The sequence below is a fragment of the Pygocentrus nattereri genome, chromosome 22, assembly GCF_015220715.1.
Source record: "Pygocentrus nattereri isolate fPygNat1 chromosome 22, fPygNat1.pri, whole genome shotgun sequence".
Lineage (NCBI taxonomy): Eukaryota > Metazoa > Chordata > Actinopteri > Characiformes > Serrasalmidae > Pygocentrus > Pygocentrus nattereri.
The window spans coordinates 32253515-32270946 of record NC_051232.1 but is presented as its reverse complement, the minus strand read 5'-3'; the positions used below and the strand labels follow the sequence as shown (position 1 = coordinate 32270946).

General features: G+C 43.2%; 1 protein-coding gene across 4 annotated transcripts in view; it reads left to right on the top strand.

Moving 5' to 3' along the window:
- The window catches only part of slit1a (slit homolog 1a (Drosophila)), a 150917-nt gene extending 135257 nt beyond the window's left edge, over window positions 1-15660 (top strand). For 2 of the 4 annotated variants that reach the window (XM_037533010.1, XM_037533009.1), the window contains 9 exons: window positions 1147-1286; window positions 2487-2580; window positions 2756-2893; window positions 3843-4071; window positions 4315-4445; window positions 4701-4855; window positions 7618-7906; window positions 10124-10335; window positions 12037-15660. In XM_037533010.1, the coding sequence (XP_037388907.1) occupies window positions 1147-1286; window positions 2487-2580; window positions 2756-2893; window positions 3843-4071; window positions 4315-4445; window positions 4701-4855; window positions 7618-7906; window positions 10124-10335; window positions 12037-12275 (1627 nt within the window). In that variant the 3' untranslated portion in view covers window positions 12276-15660. Of the gene's footprint in view, window positions 1-1146; window positions 1287-2486; window positions 2581-2755; window positions 2894-3842; window positions 4072-4314; window positions 4446-4700; window positions 4892-7617; window positions 7907-10123; window positions 10336-12036 lie in introns of all 4 variants that reach the window. The other 2 variants (XM_037533008.1, XM_037533007.1) reach the window with 1 other exon arrangement.
- The last annotated feature ends 1772 nt before the right edge of the window (window positions 15661-17432 follow it).

Here is a 17432-nt window from a genome sequence, read left to right as displayed (position 1 = left end):
CAGGAGGCTGAGCTGGAGGTGGCGGAGATGAAGATGCTGAGATCTTCATTGGGAGTGACAAGGATGGACAAGATTAGAAATGAGCAGATCAGAGGGACGGTGAAGGTGGAGCAGTTTGGAGATAAAGCCAGAGAGGCCAGGTTGAGATGGTTTGGACATGTGTTGAGGAGGAATAGTGGATATATTGGGCAAAGAATGTTGGAGATGGAGCTGCCGGGTAGAAGGAGAAGAGGTAGACCTCCAAGAAGGTTTATGGATGTAGTGAAGGTGGACATGGAGATGGTTGGTGTGACAGTAGAGGAGGCAGTGGACAGGGCGAGATGGAGGCAGATGATCCGCTGTGGCGACCCCTAAAGGGAGCAGCCGAAAGAAGAAGGCCTTTGTTATCTCAGTGTGACGCAGAGAAACTTGCTCATGCACTTGGTACAGCAGAGTTGATCACTGTAATGGTCTTTTTACTGGAGAAAAGCTCATATCACCCCTTTTTACACACTGCACTGCTCACTTAAGGAAATTTCTTCAAGGTCCCTTTAGTAAAGGCAGGGGTTCCATTTAGAACAGCATTTCTGCGTTTTCTTATTTTACTGGAGGTGTTTGCAGAAGGTCAGTATCTGCGGATCTAAGGTCACATGCTGGACCATAAACAGACACTGTGATGTAATCGGCAGCTTTAGAGCCTTAAAACGAGTAGCAGAACTTTAAAATCTGTCCTAAAAGATGGTTCTTCAAAGGTTTAGTAAAGGCAATAAACCCATTTACAACCATGTGTTATATCGGGAACCATTTGCATGCTTAAATGGTTCTTTGCATGGTGAAATTGTCCTTCATCTTAGGAGATTGTGTTGTATATGGTTCTATAAAGAACCTTTTGGAAAATGGTTCCATGCAGAACCAAAAAGCGCACTTCTGTTGTCAGAAGCTTGACATTGTAACAGTGGCAGAACCCTTTTTGGTGCTACACAGAACGTTATACAACACTTTCTCCATCAATCTGAAGAACCACTTCACCATACAAGGAACCATGTAAGCATACAATGGCTCTAAGTAGAACCATTGCCTAACTAAAGAACTCTTGAGCAGCCTGAGCAAAAGCAGAGGTCTGTGTCTAGAACACGGTCATTGAGGCTTCACTGTTTCCACCCTTAGCTGTTTCTGCCCACTCGGCTTCGAAGGGCCAAGCTGTGAGATCAACATCGATGACTGTGAGGACAACGACTGCGAGAACGGAGCCACCTGCTTAGACGGGGTCAACAATTACACGTGCCTGTGTGCCCCCTACTACACAGGTACCCGCCTGATCCACACCCACGACTTGTCTGGTTCCCTCAGTAGTCGTGTACATCTGCCAAGACATTGAGAACAAAGAAGCTTTAATGTGATTGAATACATGGTTTTCTTTTTCCTAAAGGCTTATCGTTAATATGCTTTAAGTTTGTTTCTATTAGAAATACCATTGCTGACATGGACGCTTGTCTATGAATCTACACCGATGAGGCCTAACATTCTGACCACCTCCTTGTTTCTACTCTCATTGTCCACTTTATCAGCTCCACTTACTGTATAGCTGCACTCTGTAGTTCTACAGTTACAGACTGTAGTCCATCTGTTTCTCTGATACTCTGTTACCCTGTTCTTCAGTGGTCAGGACCCCCATGGACCCTCACAGAGCAGGTACTATTGGTGGTGGGTCATTCTCAGCACTGCAGTAACACTGACGTGGTGGTGGTGTGTTAGTGTGTGTTGTGCTGGTCTGAGTAGATCAGACACAGCAGTGCAGCTGGAGCTTTTAAAAAAAAAAAAGCTTTTTAAAGTCAGAGACGACAGCTCATCTGCTGCTGCACAGTTTATGTTGGTCATCCTCTTGTCCTTCATCAGTGGTCACAGGACGCTGCCCACAGGACGCTGTTGGCTGGATATTTTTGGTTCTCAGTCCAGCAGCAACACTGAGGTGTTTAAAAACTCCAGCAGCACTGCTGTGTCTGATCCACTCGTACCAGCACAACACACACTAACACATCACCACCACGTCAGTGTTACTGCAGTGCTGAGAATGACCCACCACTCAAATAGTACCTGCTCTGTGAGGGTCCATGGGGGTCCTGACCACTGAAGAACAGGGTAACAGAGTATCAGAGAAACAGATGGACTACAGTCTGTAACTGTAGAACTACAGAGTGCAGCTATACAGTAAGTGGAGCTGATAAAGTGGTCGATGAATGTAAAAGCGGTGATCGGTGTATTTCCTGAATGAAAAAATATCTGGACATTCAAGATCATTAAAACCATCCCAGGTAGCTTTAACAAACTGCTTGTGAGAATGCCAAGACTGCAAAGGAAGACTAGGGTGAAGACAGTTTAACACGGGGGTTTTTTGGTCACAGCGTAAATCCAGATATGCTGGATTTATATATTTCTCAGCCGACTGTATCGTGAGGTAAGGATTGCTTTGTGTGGTTCAGAGTTATTGATCCTGTGTGTCTGTGTAGGAGAGATGTGTGAAGAGATGGAAGACATGTGTGCTCCTGGAAGCAGCCCCTGCGAACACCAGTCGACCTGTCTCATCACTGCAACAGGCCCCAAGTAATAAACCCACATGAGCTTCAGCCATTCGTACATGCAGTTCGGCCCGAAGTCATTCAGTTGGCTAAGTAGAAGGCCTGTCTGGATACTTTTGGACAATCATTTCGGCCAAAATAATAATAATAATAATCCTTTTTTTTCTGTGCACTAATCACTGCTTGCCCATGTGCGTCAGGTGTGTCTGTGCGCCTGGATATGTAGGCAATGACTGCAGCGTGGACTACGATGACTGTCAGGAACACAAGTGCCAGAATGGCGCCGAGTGTGTGGACGAGATCAACGGCTACTCCTGTGCCTGCACCAGAGGCTATAGGTCAGTACCAGGTCAAGCTATGAGCTGCCCTTATACCCAAAATCCCAAACACATACCAGTTTCCCTGAGGCTGGACAGTAGGTGAGATGGTCGATGCTGCTGGAGCTTTCTTACAGAATCGAAAAGCCTTTTCTTACTGGAATTTACTTCAGTCCAGCAATTTAGAGCAAAAATCTGCAAACAGAATCAATTGATGTGACTAAGGTGAGATTTTTTTTTTTATTATAGAAATTTGACATTTTTATGGAAAACGAAAGTTTGTGTTTATCTCAGTTTGAAATAATAAAAAAGGTCTGTGTCTCAACACAATCAACAGATTCCCTTCTTACACTCCTTTTGAGTATTTCTGGATATTTTAGGATCTCGTGGGCCACTCGTGGTGATTTGTTGTAGATGTTGGAATTTTTTCACAGAAATATGTACATCAAATATCTATCTCCAAAATAAAATTCAATAAAAATGACTGGCACAAATACTACAGTGAGCTAGAAATGTAAAAAACGATATCGCATAATTGAGAGCAAGTGAGGTCACAGCGTAATGACACACCTATAAAATGTCTTTGGATTTTTGATTACGTCATCGAGCACCGGCGGATGGGAATAATAATACTAGGTGGCCAATCACAGCTGAGCTCCTTTACATAAATTAGTCTCTTTAAAAAAAAACCTTAAGAGATGAAAAGAGGTTGGGAGTTGATCGCGTAAAAATGAATTATTATTATAGACAGTTTTCCATGTGAAACCCACACAAATGGACTTTAAAATGCTGACCAGCTTAAACCATTAAAAAAAATACCAGGAGTCAAAACACAAAAATGCAAACAAAGGATCAAAAATATGAAACGCACATTCTGATATCGAAACATGACTGCGATACAGTAATTGTTCATTATAACATCGTTAGTGCTGTACAAGTTTTGACCATGTTTTTCTGCTCCTGTCTCCAGTGGTCAGCTGTGTGAAATATCACCCGCCCCGCGCTCCCTCTGTGACCTGGCCGACTGCCAGAATGAGGCCCCATGCGTGGAGCAGGCAGGACGGGCGCTCTGCCAGTGTCTCCCTGGCTTCGGCGGGCCGCGCTGCGAGAAACTAGTCAGCGTCAACTTCGTGGATCGAGACTCGTACTTGCTGCTGAGCGACCTGAAGAACTGGCCCCAGGCCAACATCACACTGCAGGTAGTGGACACGCCTACTGTTCTGTCACTCGCTTGGTCAATTGATTGATTGCTCTTGTTCGCTGCCTATGTGACTTACATGTTTCCCATGAGTCCTCACTACAGTGACCACTGTAGAAACCAAAAGCACTGCTTGGTCACTTTGTAAACGATTGTAAACCTTGTAGGTACAGTCACGGACACGTGCAGTGAATCCATAGAGAGGCGTTATTTCTAAATCAGGGGTTTTCTGTATGTCCTTAAGGTGTCCACTGCAGAGGACAACGGCATCCTCCTGTACAATGGAGACAATGACCACATAGCTGTGGAACTCTACCAAGGGCACGTTAAGGTCAGCTACGACCCTGGCAGTCAGCCAGGCCATGCCATCTATAGGTAAGTCGTGGCACAAAACTGGAGAGTCCAGGCTCATGAAACACTAAATGGCCAAAAGTTTGTAGACACCTGCTTATCCAACGTTTCTTCTGAAATCAAGGACATTGATAGGGAATTTGTCCATCCTTACTGCAGTAATAGCCTCTACTTATCATGGAACATTGGCATTGTCTTACTTTGAGGGCCAAAAGTGTCCAGACTCTAATGAATCTTGTGTTAATACATCCTTCTCTCTCTTTGTGTCTCCCTTTCTAGCACCGAGACCATCAATGATGGTCAGTTCCACACAGTGGAGCTGGTGACTTTCGACCAGATGGTAAACCTGTCCATCGACGGTGGCCTGCCCACCACCATGGATAGCTTTGGCAAACTGCGGCCCCTGAACGGAGAGGCTCCGCTATACGTGGGGGGTAGGGGCCCACCGCAGATACCTACCTCCACCGCAGGCACTCTAAATTACACTACTGTCAATCACCCCCTCCTTTCCCCAACCCCCACCTATCACCTGGTCACACCACTCCCAAACCCCAGCACCCCTGCACTCCCCCACCCTCAGAAAACCCTATCAACCTCACCCACCCACTAAAACCCCCTCAGACCATTTTCCTAGACTGTGTTTGCTATGGCCCCTCTCCCTCTCAAAAAAATTCCCACTGTAATTGATTTGGCATCGTCAGATGCAGAATCCTAACCAGCCCGCAGACAACCATGGTTCATTCAGCCCACATTCCTAAGTCCCTATCAGATACAGTCTACACTTTCCAAAGAGAAAGAGAGAAAGTGATGTGTCTCTGCATGGTGGTGGTTTTTGTGTTCTTTGATATGTGGAACCATTTGGTACTGTGGCTACTCTTGAGATCATAAGGTTGAGGTCATAATCGAAACGCAGATCCTCATGAAAACGGTCGATTTGAGGATGTCTTGGTGACGTGGCTTGGTAAAAACCACTGACAAGGGGTGAAAACTCCAAGTAAAAGCTCACAGGATTCAGGATGGTTTATACCAGGCAACAGGCGATGCGATAAATGCAAAGAACTGCCCCACGTCACAGTTTAAAACGGAGGTGGTGACGGGCGAATGCAGAATTGGTTTCCAATGCAAAGGTTCCTCGATGATCTCACGAGTTGCTGCTTGTGTATTGTTCTGTTATGTAGCCATTTCTGTTGCTTGTGCTATAACAGCAGGATGCTTTTGCATGATCCCCAGCCCCTGTCTTAGTATTATTTTAAAGATGCTGAGTGCCACATCATTGAATTGACAGGTCAAATATATACAAAACCTAATACCGTCTGGATCCAGTTAAACCGATTTATTGATTTTGGTCAGGTTTCGATCCCGAACAAATGAGCCTTGTCTGCCGGTTCTCATTCAAGAGAGCAGAAAGGAGAAACTCCTTTCGTCATTCGAGTAGCACTTTTATGCATTTTTTTAATGAAGCAGCAAATTCTGCTTCTGCTAAAATAGTTGGTCTTAAAGGGGCTCATGAGTGGTGCAGCCATCTGAAGGCCTATTCACACCGAGTCTGGACACACATGAAGTTTTGTAAACGACCACACGTGCCTTAATTTCATCTTTTACATCAATTCACAGTTAAAATATGTTAAAAATTAGATCAAGAAATCAAAGCTTAGTTGCAGGCCAAGCAAATGTGCATCAAGATGGCAGCAGAACAGCTGATCTTGCTTGTGGCAGAGCTTGAACAGCTTACACGACAATGAAAAGAGCTCAGAAGAATTGCCTTTACTTCCCATTACTAACATAAGAAAATACCTTAAAAATTGCTCTTCCATAAGGCCTCTGCCTTGTGACTATTAACCAAGTTAACCAAGTTTCTGGTGGCTGTAAAAAGGGATTTGAAAACGAACCGTTCGTTTATTCTTTTGTGTCATTTCAGATTCAGATTCAGATTCGTTTATTGATCCCAGGGGGAAATTGCAGTTGTTACAGTTGCAGCCATTTATGTAAAAATAAACACTTTACTAATAATTTAAGACAATATAGAGAATTTACAGTATGTACACCAGATTTAAGTACTTAAGAATATAGTAAGGTGGCGGTGATTGTGATAGTAATGTGAAACATCAGGTATAAAGCCGTTACAATTATTTAAATTATTTAAATTAAGTTAGTGTCCCTCGGAGTTTTTGCACACACAATGGTTATTACTGCACATATGAACAGTTTCGTATTGAGTTTTGTGAATGCAAAACCAAAACCAATGTACATGCATGAGTATGTTGCGTGAACCGAGACCCTGTATTAACACCACATTTAGTGTAGTTAACGTACACGACATGGTTCTGTAAAAGTGGCTGTTGAGCTGCGCTGGTTGAACTTGCTTAGAGCTGCTTTTGTGGTATGGTGTACATTTCTAATACATTCCAGACCAGCATCAAGTTTCAAACATCAGACAAAACAGCTTCAGCTTCAGCTCTCAAGTCACATGGTGGAGATCGTATGACATTCCCAGTCACGTTCTTTGTTTCTGGATTTATTGGCATGTTTTATGGCCAAATTAGAGATGACAAGCTACAACGGCAATTTATACTGACTGCGTTTTTATTGCCACCACTGCTCAAGGTCCTTTTTCCGTATTCTGCCTGCGCTTTTTTTGGCCTGATAAAGTTCTACTTGGTGTGACATCACATCACTCCTGCAAGCATGTTGAGCTGTCTAATGACGTTGCGTTTGCAGCACTTACAAAACATGAGGCGGCTTCACAAGCCCTCCCAACTTGGTAGCATCTCATGATGGGGGGGCAATCACAGGAGAACTGGAGAGGTAAACCTTGCCATGACTAAACTGGAAAAAAATTGTAGAAAAAGTAGAAAATGGCAAAAACGATTCAACAAAACAGCAATATTTGTTTTCCCAGTCGCACTTTTCTGATTATTGGTCCAGCAAGACATTTTTGAGTTCCATGAGGTTGCATTGCTACCTATTGCATGTGTAGACGCACAGCAAGAATCTTGGCCTTATCCCATCTTAAGACAACTATTGGTACGTTAGTGGTGCAAGTTAAGGTGTGGAACATGGCTCTTTAAAATATTTCTCTCCCCTTCGCCACGCTCCATCACTCCCACGCCAGCCCTGTGTTGTGTGTGTCAGTGTGCCACTGGGCTTCCTCTTCTCCCAGCTCTAATCAGGCTCCCCCTTTCCCTCCGAACATCAGGAATGCCCCTGGACGTGCACTCCTCGGCCCTGCGCATGTGGCAGATCCAGAACGGTTCCAGCTTCCACGGCTGCATCCAGAACCTATACATCAACAATGAGCTGCAGGACTTCACCAAGACCCAGATGAAGCCTGGCGTGGTGCCGGGATGCGAACCGTGCCGAAAGATCTACTGCCTGCATGGCATCTGCCAGCCAGATGCCGCCGCGGGCCCCGTCTGCCACTGCCAGCCGGGCTGGAGTGGGCCGCACTGCGATCAGCCGGCTGCAAACCCCTGCCAGGGCAGCAAGTAAGTAATCCTCTCGGGAGAAAAGGCAGCTGCTCGTGCTGACTGCTGTGGAGACACCTAGATGTATTTTCACACTAATGGGTTTTTACCCTTTTATTTCCATTATGACCTGAACAAGACATCAGCGCAATGCTTAGTGCAAGGTTGTGAGTTTGCTTGTTGTAGTACTCACTGCACGAGCTGACCGGGATGTTTTGCATTGATCTGAAGAAACTAGATGTGAAAGTATGGATGAAATGTTGAAGCGTAGGGCCGTTAATTAATCATAGTAGTAATCATGTAATTTGTGATGATTATTCTGTAATTTGCCTTTTTATTTCTTTAAGGTCAAACAGTAAAACTGGCCTTAACTGAACCAAACATGATGTCTGGAGCTTTTCAGATTCAGGAATACTTTTCCCAGCAAACGATAAAAAGGAAGCCTTTAAAATGATTTAATAAACATACAGTTGTGTGCGAAAGCTTCAACATGCCCAGTCAAATTCCAAGAGAAATGAAAACGTTAACACACATATTCTCTGCAATTTTCAGTTCAACAAAAAATAAAATGAAAAGGTGCCAAATCTTTTGCAGTCAGGTTTCATGTATTTGTTCCTGTTAAATGCAGCAAATGTACGTTAAAATGTGCAGGCGACTTAGAAAGTCAACAAAAGTGAAATATGATGCTTTTAAAGCCACTTTAATGCAATTTTGAGAGTTCTGTAATGCTCCTTTGACCCAGTCATGTTATGAACTTGTTTATTGCAGGTATCTTCATTTAATAAAAATACAGTTTTATGCATACACTTGTATGCCCGACACTTTTCACCATGCACTTTACTTTACAGTACAGTATTGATGCAACTCTGAGTTAGTAATGGCTTTAATATGTGCTGTTAGACCTCATACCACTCAGTGCCTGCTGTCTGTCTTTGGGCAGTCGTGGGCTGGAGGTTAGGGATCTGGCCCTGTGACCAGAAGGTCGCGGGTTCGATCCCCAGAGCCGACAGTCCATGACTGAGGTGTCCTTGAGCAAGACGCCTAACCCCCAACTGCTCCCAGGGCGCCGTGGATTGGGCTGCCCACCGCTCCGGGTGCCTAGTGTGCTCACTGCCCCCTAGTGTGTGTATTCACTAGTGTGTATGTGGTGTTTCACTGCACGGACGGGTTAAATGTGGAGGTGGAATTTCCCCGTTTGTGGGATTAAAAAAGTATCACTTAAATACAGCGAATCTGCCTCATATGCTGTGTAAACATGTAAATATACTTTTTTCTTTTATACTTTATTTCCCTTGTGCTTTAACTTCTGTCTAGAATTCTATGTATTTTGTATATTTCTGCGTAGTTTATGTAAGTTTATGTGTAATTATATGTCTTGCTACTGAAACACTGCAATTTCCCTCTGGGATCAATACAGTTCTATCTATCTACCCACCCACTGAAACATTCAGTTAGGTAACTGTGAAAATTATTAGTTAAGCTGTTAACTGACTGCCAAGCTGTTTAGCCTAGACCTAGTTAAGCTGGCTTGGCAGCTTCCTGTTCATTATCTTCTTTGTATTATTATTGTTTTATTATGATCATTATTATTAGAATTATGGTTAATAATAATAATAATAATAATAATAACTTAGGCAACCACATAGGATACCATAGCAGTGGCCTAGCAACACCTCAACAACCAACTGGGATAACATAGGAATGCTCTAGTAACATCTCAACGGTCACCTAGGATATCAAAGGATTGGCCTACCAACACCATAGCAACACCTGGGATATCTTAGCAACCAATTTAGGTAAAATAGCAACCACCTAACAACATCTTTGCATCTTGGGATACTGTAGCGGCACCCTTGCAACACCTTTGCAACCACAAGGGATAAAATTAAAGGCCTAGCATTATTTTAGCAGCCAGCTTGGATACCCCAGGAACAGCTTGGTTACTTTGCAACTTTACCCTCTACTCATTTATTCCTATACGCTTTTACTTCACGTAGACACAAATTATAACATCAAGCTTTTAATCTTAATTAATAAACATTAAATTAGCTGAATTCGTGAGATTTCATTAATGTAAATTTTCACAGATAATCATTTTCAGTAAACTGTTTTAATCAAGCAGTCACGACAATCTTAATGAAGTCTTATGTTATTTCAGACCCTCTGTTGGTATCAGTTGTAAGTGGTTACCGTGTCGTTAGACCCAGTAACGAATGAGGAACTTTCCTTTTTGTGCAGGTGTGTGCACGGAAAATGCATTCCACTAGACATGCAGTCCTACCGCTGTGAATGTCAGGAGGGTTATCGCGGTGCCCTGTGCAACCAGCAGGGGGAGCTCTTCAACCCATGCAGAAGGCTGCAGTGCAAGCACGGGCGCTGTCAGATCTCAGACTCGGGTGATGCTTTCTGCCACTGCGAGAGCGGCTACACCGGAGAGTTATGCGACGCAGGTGAGCATGGTGGGACAGCTGATGGCAAAACTGATCCGTTGTCTTCACTGGGGCTGCAAAAGGAAGTTCAGCAGCTCATTGCAGCAGTTCGGTTCAGTTTTCCCAACTTCTGCCATCAACTGTGGCAGGGAAATAGCCTAGATGTTGATTGTGTTGGTGAAGGTATACCCAGTGTTATACGATAAAAGAACTAAGAGAGGGCAGGACATGCTCCTGCCCTTTTACCAGCTTAAATAAACCGCTGGTGAAGCTTTTGTCTGTGGAACATTCGTTTTCGCTGGTGATGCTGTCATCATGCCAGTGCTTTCATGGCTGCATGCTGCGGTCAGTCGTGTGCACACCAACATGCAATCGTAGCATGTAAATCTTAGGTGGCTGAAAGTGGTGCACGGGAACTTCTTATCAATCTAAACATGATGGCACGTTAACAGTCCAGTAAAGCCTGTCTACAAATCTTCCCTGTTCCCTTGTTGTCTTACATGGTGTCCAGTAGGATGAAAAGGAGAGAGCCTTTCAAGTAGCATTCGGTCAGTAAGCTTCTTTTATAAACCATCTGGTAAACTAAATGACCGCTCGTTCTGGATCAAGGTAGTTAAAGTCTAAGTCATTGCACAGGTAAATGGACTTTACCGGACTTTCCTACCGAGTTCCCACCATTTGGAAGTGAATGTGTTCTAAAGTCTGATCAGTGTGAAACATTAAGAAAGTGTGAAACTACCAAAACACAGATTTTCTGCAGGTAAATAAATGTTTTTATATTTAAATGAAAAATATTATGACTTTCCTGTGTGTACAGCTGTTTAAACCGACCCAGTGCAGCACGCGGTTCAACGTCAGCGCAGCAGCGTAAAACTTTGGGAGAGTCTGTTCAACATAAATGATGAACTAACCTAACTTTGTGTAAATAGAGCTCAATATAGAAATATGTCCACATATGCAGTCGAGACTGACGCGGCTTTTTTCTGAATTTCTACAAACACCATTTCATTTTATAGTAAATGAGTTTGGGCTGGTTTATGTTTATGAACAGACGCCTACAGATCAACATAGTAAAGGAGCTCATCTGTGATCCTGAGTTTAAAGCCAGTTTTTATTCAACTTAAACTTGGAACTAAGTTGTAAATAAATCTGAAACTGAAACTTTGCTTGTGTGTAAAAAGTGATTTCAGAGCCACTCGGTTCTCCCTGATGGAAACTGTTTACCTTCAGTGTTTTGTGCTTCTGATCATTTTAATAGACGTCAGCGTCACTAATTAATGACGTTCTATTAAAAGACTGGTTTACCAAGAGAGACGCTGGAGGACTTTCACCTGAAATGAGTTCATGAAGCCAGTCTGGTTATAAAAATGATAACAGGACATCAGAGCCAGAATTCCTCTTTTAGTACTTTTACTTTATACTTAAGTACATTTGAAGGCAAATACTTTAGTACTTTTACTCAAGTGGAGGTCTAAAGGGAGGAACTTCTACTTTTACTGGAGGAATGTTTTACCTTGGGGGTCTCGACTTTAACTCAAGTACATGATTTGTGCTCTTCATCCAGCGCTGATTGAGCATGATTAAGGTATTGGCTCTCTCTCAAAGCAATATAGTTTAAGTCTAAGGTCCAAATGATTTGGTAGTCCTAAATGTGTTTTCCAACTCTGCCTTTGAACCAATTTGGTAAAAGCATCCATATCTGTCTGTCTTTATTCCGTACAGAGTCAGAGTGCCGCGGGGAGCAGGTCCGGGACTTCTACCAGGTGCAGCGCGGCTACGCCATCTGCCAGACCACGCGCATGGTGTCATGGGTGGAGTGCACCGGAGCCTGCGACACGGGCGCCTGCTGCGCCAGCCAGAGAATGAAGCGCCGGAAATACACCTTCGAGTGCAGCGACGGCACCTCCTTCAGCGAAGAAGTGGAGAAGACGATCAAATGCGGCTGCGTGGGGTGCATGTAGCATGCCCCTTCCCCCCCTGCTAACGTGTGACCCCACAACCCTACCCCGCCGCCGTCGCAGAGTCAGAGAGAAACTGGAGGGGGAGCGAGAGAGTGAGAGAGAGCGAGAGCGAGAGAGCCAGCGCGAGTAAGAGAGTATACAGAAATATATATTAAAAACCTATCTATATATTATGGACAACGATGTTTGTAAAATATAGGACTTTTCCTCCCTGTCCAAGGGGTGTTATGGCATCAGACAAAAAAGAACAGAACATCAAAACGCAAAAAAAAACAACAAAAAAAAAAAACAAAACAACATTGTATCTGTGAAACATTGTTTGAGGAAAAAAAAAAACAACAACAACAAAACAAAAGGGCGGCTGATGAGAAGTTCCGAGAGGTATTGTGTTCAGAGCAGGTGTCGCACGATTCCCATTCGCAGCCTGAAATTCCGACCCTTTATTTTGTCCATGCATTAGGCCTCAGATAGCCAAGACACAATGTCATCTCCGCTAACAGAGACCTGCGTGGCCCCTGGCTCAAACGCCAGGGCTTGGTAAAGTATTACAGGAGCCGTGGACAAAGAAGCGAGGTCTTGTGTGAGGTCGTCTTTGGTGACAAGGTACCCTAACGGCGTCTCAGTAACGGTGATGACACATAGGGCCCCATGACGACCATCATCACAGACCTGTAGGTACATCCTCATGTATACGTGTAGATCTCTAGGCTTTCACCTAACCTTATCGTCCCAGCAGGTACGGCGCAAGAGATGATACGACTGGCACATTGTCCGAGCTGAAACAGCTTCTTGGTGAAGTGTTGGCAGGTGTTGGTCGTAGTGAAGTTGCTGCAGGTTGCTGTGAGGAGCTAACTAGCTGCTGTGGGGGTATCGGGAAGAGGTGCCTGGCCCCCTTTAGCCTCCCGCCAAACGGTATTGCGAGCACGAGCTCCTGGTGCCATTAACTTGTACAGTTGCTCACAAGAGAGGGCTTACCGACATTCAGAAACGTCCACCGAGAGTTCAGTGACGTCCAGGTTCCGTTTCTTCGTCATTGGTCCACGGCGAATGTGGAGATTTTGGGTTTTTTTTCCCTTTTTTTTCTTTTTTTTTTTTCTTTCTTGCACTGTCATTTCTGTTTCCCAGCGTAAACGGAGGGCGTGTTCAGAAACTAAAGCACGGCAACGGAAATGAGCGCGGGATAGAGGTGATGCCGTCCGTTCATGTAGTTTCATAAGTTGCATGCTTGTCGTGATGCGATGTCCACCGTCACATAGGGACTGTAGTTAATGTTCTTATCGCTGTTGTCCAGGGGCGTCAACCCCGTAACACGGCTGATCACATCGCCTCACGTCCTCTTATCTTTTTTTTGTTTGTTTGTTTTTTTTTCCCCTGCCAGTATTTGTCCCGGTAATTCCTCTTATGACGGTGTGTTGACTAAACAGCCCTCCCCTCGGTTCGTGAATCGCCATCCATTCGTGACGTTGTTCAGAGGGCTTTTGTGTAGCTGAGTGGTGTCAATGGCTCCCACACTGTACAGAAAAGCCTGTAGTGTCCTGTGGTGACCATTCTCCCAGCATGCATTGCCTTAGCGATGGGAATTAACCTGCCCCTCCTTCCCCACCTCCCCTCCGTTCCCCTTAATGTGAGCAGGAGGGATCTTGTTTTCCCCCCTCTCAATGCCTGCAGTATTACTTGTGCAAATGATTGCATGTTGGAAAGACTTGCAATTTGATATGTAAACGTCTTTTATCATTTAGTTTCGTTTGTTTTCTAATTTCAATGCTTTTTTGCATTGCTTTCCTGTGTTTTTGTTTTTTTTTTTCTTTCCTGATGTAACCTAACTCCTTTAGTCCTCTCTTTATACAGAAAATGCCTAACAGATTCTAATATATATTTGTATTTCATTTTGGTATAGTATTTTTATATGTTAAAGAGTTAATCTGTGTTTTCTGGAAGTTACTATTGAGAAAAAAATGGCAGGATGACATTTGGTGGGCTTCCTCTGTGTTTTTGTTTTCTTTTGTTTTTTTTAATTATTATTTTTATTTAGATTTATTTGATTTGGGTCATTTAACTCGCTCATAGCACGGTACAAGCTACCGTAGTTTGTAATCGGGGAGAAGGAAAAAAAAAAGAAACCGGAAAAACGGCAGGCCTTGTTCTGATAGGAGCCAGTGTGTTGAGTTTAGGGGAACATTTAATATTGTATATGTTGTCTTCCACGTGTATATTACATCTAATACATTTTGAAGTTCTGTGTTCTTTTCTCTTTTTTTTTTTTTATTTATTTTTATCTAAAAAAAAAAAAAAAAAAAAAAAAAAAAAAAAAAAAAGCTTTTCCTGATCTAGAAGCGGCTTCAGTGATAAGAGTTTTTTTTTTTTTTAAAAAGGAAAGTAAAAGTTTCTTTAAAGCCAGAATTTATCGAGAGGATGTGGGCTGGCTAACACATTCCAGTTTCACAAGCCAGGGGGGGTCAAGAGGTCGAAACACATGACTGACTGTGGAAATGACCCTCACATTTCTTTTTTTTTTTTTTTTTTTTTTTTTGTTTTTTTGTTTTTTTACTCTTGTTTTTATACATTGTACCCTCTAACCGGTGTCCTCCCTTTCAATCCCTACTCAGAATGCATATACGGGGTTTTACCCTTTCCAAACAAGTCCACCTCACTCTCACCGACTGACCGCCCGCCTGCCCGCCCCTCCATCATGTGAGCAAACATCCCAAGCGTAGGTGCCAACGTCATAGACTTCCAAGAGAAACCTTTTTCTTATACATAGATATTCAAGGAGTCGTCCTCTTTAGTGAAGTGGTAACTATTAGCGGTATTTTGATGTATCTGTCTAATGTTCACTCTACCATCTACAGGTGGGTGCTGAGGTGTTGTTCTTTTTATTTTTGCGGATCGGGTAGCGAATGACGGAAAAGCCCGATCCTTTTTCTGCTGCTGTGGATACTAAAACGCTCATTTTATATCCCCATTCAAGCCTTGTCTACTTAGATGGAGGTGTGAACCGCTTGCCGTTCACGCCGTCCACGTTGAAGGTGTGTTGCATGGTTCCAATGCACTTCCATCCTCTGGAGAGGAGCTCTGGTCTTCTGTTCTTACGATTTCAAAGGTCTCGACTGATCCCGTCACGGACCCTCTATCTTTCTAAGCTATACTCATAAACATGTATTGTGAACAATGCAGTGTCTCTGTTGTATTGATAAAAAAGTGCTGCATAAGCTCTTACTGTTTGTTACCTTCAGATGTGCTTCTGTTGCTTTTTGTGCGTCTCCGGGATTGATGGTTATAATTGATAATTGCAGTAATTCTGAATGTAAGTAGTGCCACCGACAAAATGTTTACTGAAAACTCCACCCTTTTCATTCATTAAAATGTGTGTGCTTTTATTATGTAATACCGTGTGGGGTACTTTTATTGTTCCACAGGCTGCATCTAAAACCCTGTACCAGCCATGTCAAACTGTGTTGTGCTGCGGATACTGGCGCTTAACCTCATCTAACGCTCTGAATTCGGTTCGTGAAGGTCTTGTTACGTAGCTGACGAGCCAGTCAGGTGGTGTCTAGGCCTTCAGTATCGACCTCATGATCTCCGGGAACTGAAAAGCGTGTTAATTTTGACTCAGTAGAAACATGCTTGGACTTAAACTCTGCAAGTGAGACAGTACTACTCTAATCTCCTTGTTAAGGGCAGGATTGAAACAAAAGGTGTAAATTCTTGGAATGGCCGGCAGGAAATCGACCAATCAGGAGTTGTTTTTCTCTCTGGTATCTAGGTAGATACAGCCAGTCGAGCTCTCCTAATGCTCAGGACTTCAGGAGCTGAAGAGAAGGCCTAACGAGAAGGTGAAATCACCTATCAGCCTAATTTTGAAGTGACGGAGTCAACCAATCACATTTTGATTTCCAAAAGGTGGGACCAATTTCACGAGGGGGAAAAATGTCACTCAAGGCCTTCTGGAAGTTCTAGATACATCGATGAGTGGGGGAAAAAAAGCCACGGCAGCTCTACACCAGCCTCTCTAGCAAGTGACCGGGAAACTATTACAAAGTGAAATTTTAATATGCAGAAGGTGCTTTAATGCTGATTAATATGAATCTGATCTAATCTGTTTTTCTTGATAATTATCCATTATTGATTTTTCTTTGCTCTTCATTAAACACAAGTTATTACATAGTAGGTCATTAGTAATTGAGTGCCCTGTTAACTGATGGGTTGTCTTAAGGTCATTAGCTTATTTTCACTAACTTTGTAATAACTGCTGCTGTGACTGAGTGTAAAACTGTTTATTCATAGAAAGACGTAACGCGAGAGCTCGGCAATTCCTGTTACACTGGTCTTACTTTATTTGGATGGGCCTCCAAAGATTATGTGTAGATGTTCGATTTATTAATACACTTTGTGTTGAAAGTCAGCTGATTCTCACCAGTGTTAGGGTTCGGGTTAGGATAAGTACCTTGGTAAGGCTTAGAATCAGGTCTAGGTTTTGAGGTTTCATTAGGGAATGACTTTAATTCAAAATTAGTACAATGTATGTTGGACAACAGCAAGACGATCATCTAAGAGCATTAGCAGAAGGTCCAAATAAAGATGCCATCAACGAATTACCTCTTCAGAAATCCACCGATTTGTTGTTGTTTTCCTTCACTGTCCTTTTCCTTACTTTTCCTTGCCCATACTCAGCCGTGTGACTGCTCAGCGCTTTCATTACTTTGGCCTATAAACACTTCAGTTACTTAATAAGCCTGATGTAAATCGGATAAACTGTTAGCGTCTGCAGAGTTTTCGCAAAAATGCAATACCATAGACGTCCAAATTCGGTTACGAAGCCGTTTTGCGGTCTTGCTGATAATGTAATTAATGTATATTTACTTTCAGCCTCGCCATCTCACAGCAACGCTGCTCAATTATTCCCAGTACCGTTTTTTGCACGTGTGCAGACTGAGAAAGAAATCCGAGTACGAGAAATCTGATTACTGAGCTCAAATCCAGCCTCTATCAGATTTCTTAATCAGACGTCTAGGCCTTACTCTGATCTAAGAAACCAGCGTGCAGTTTACAGTAGCCATTTGTTTAATCCGACTATAATAACTGCAGAAATCTGATTATGATAATAAATGTTGTATATGAAAATAAAATGTTGGCGGTGGCGCGGTGGGTCGCCTCACA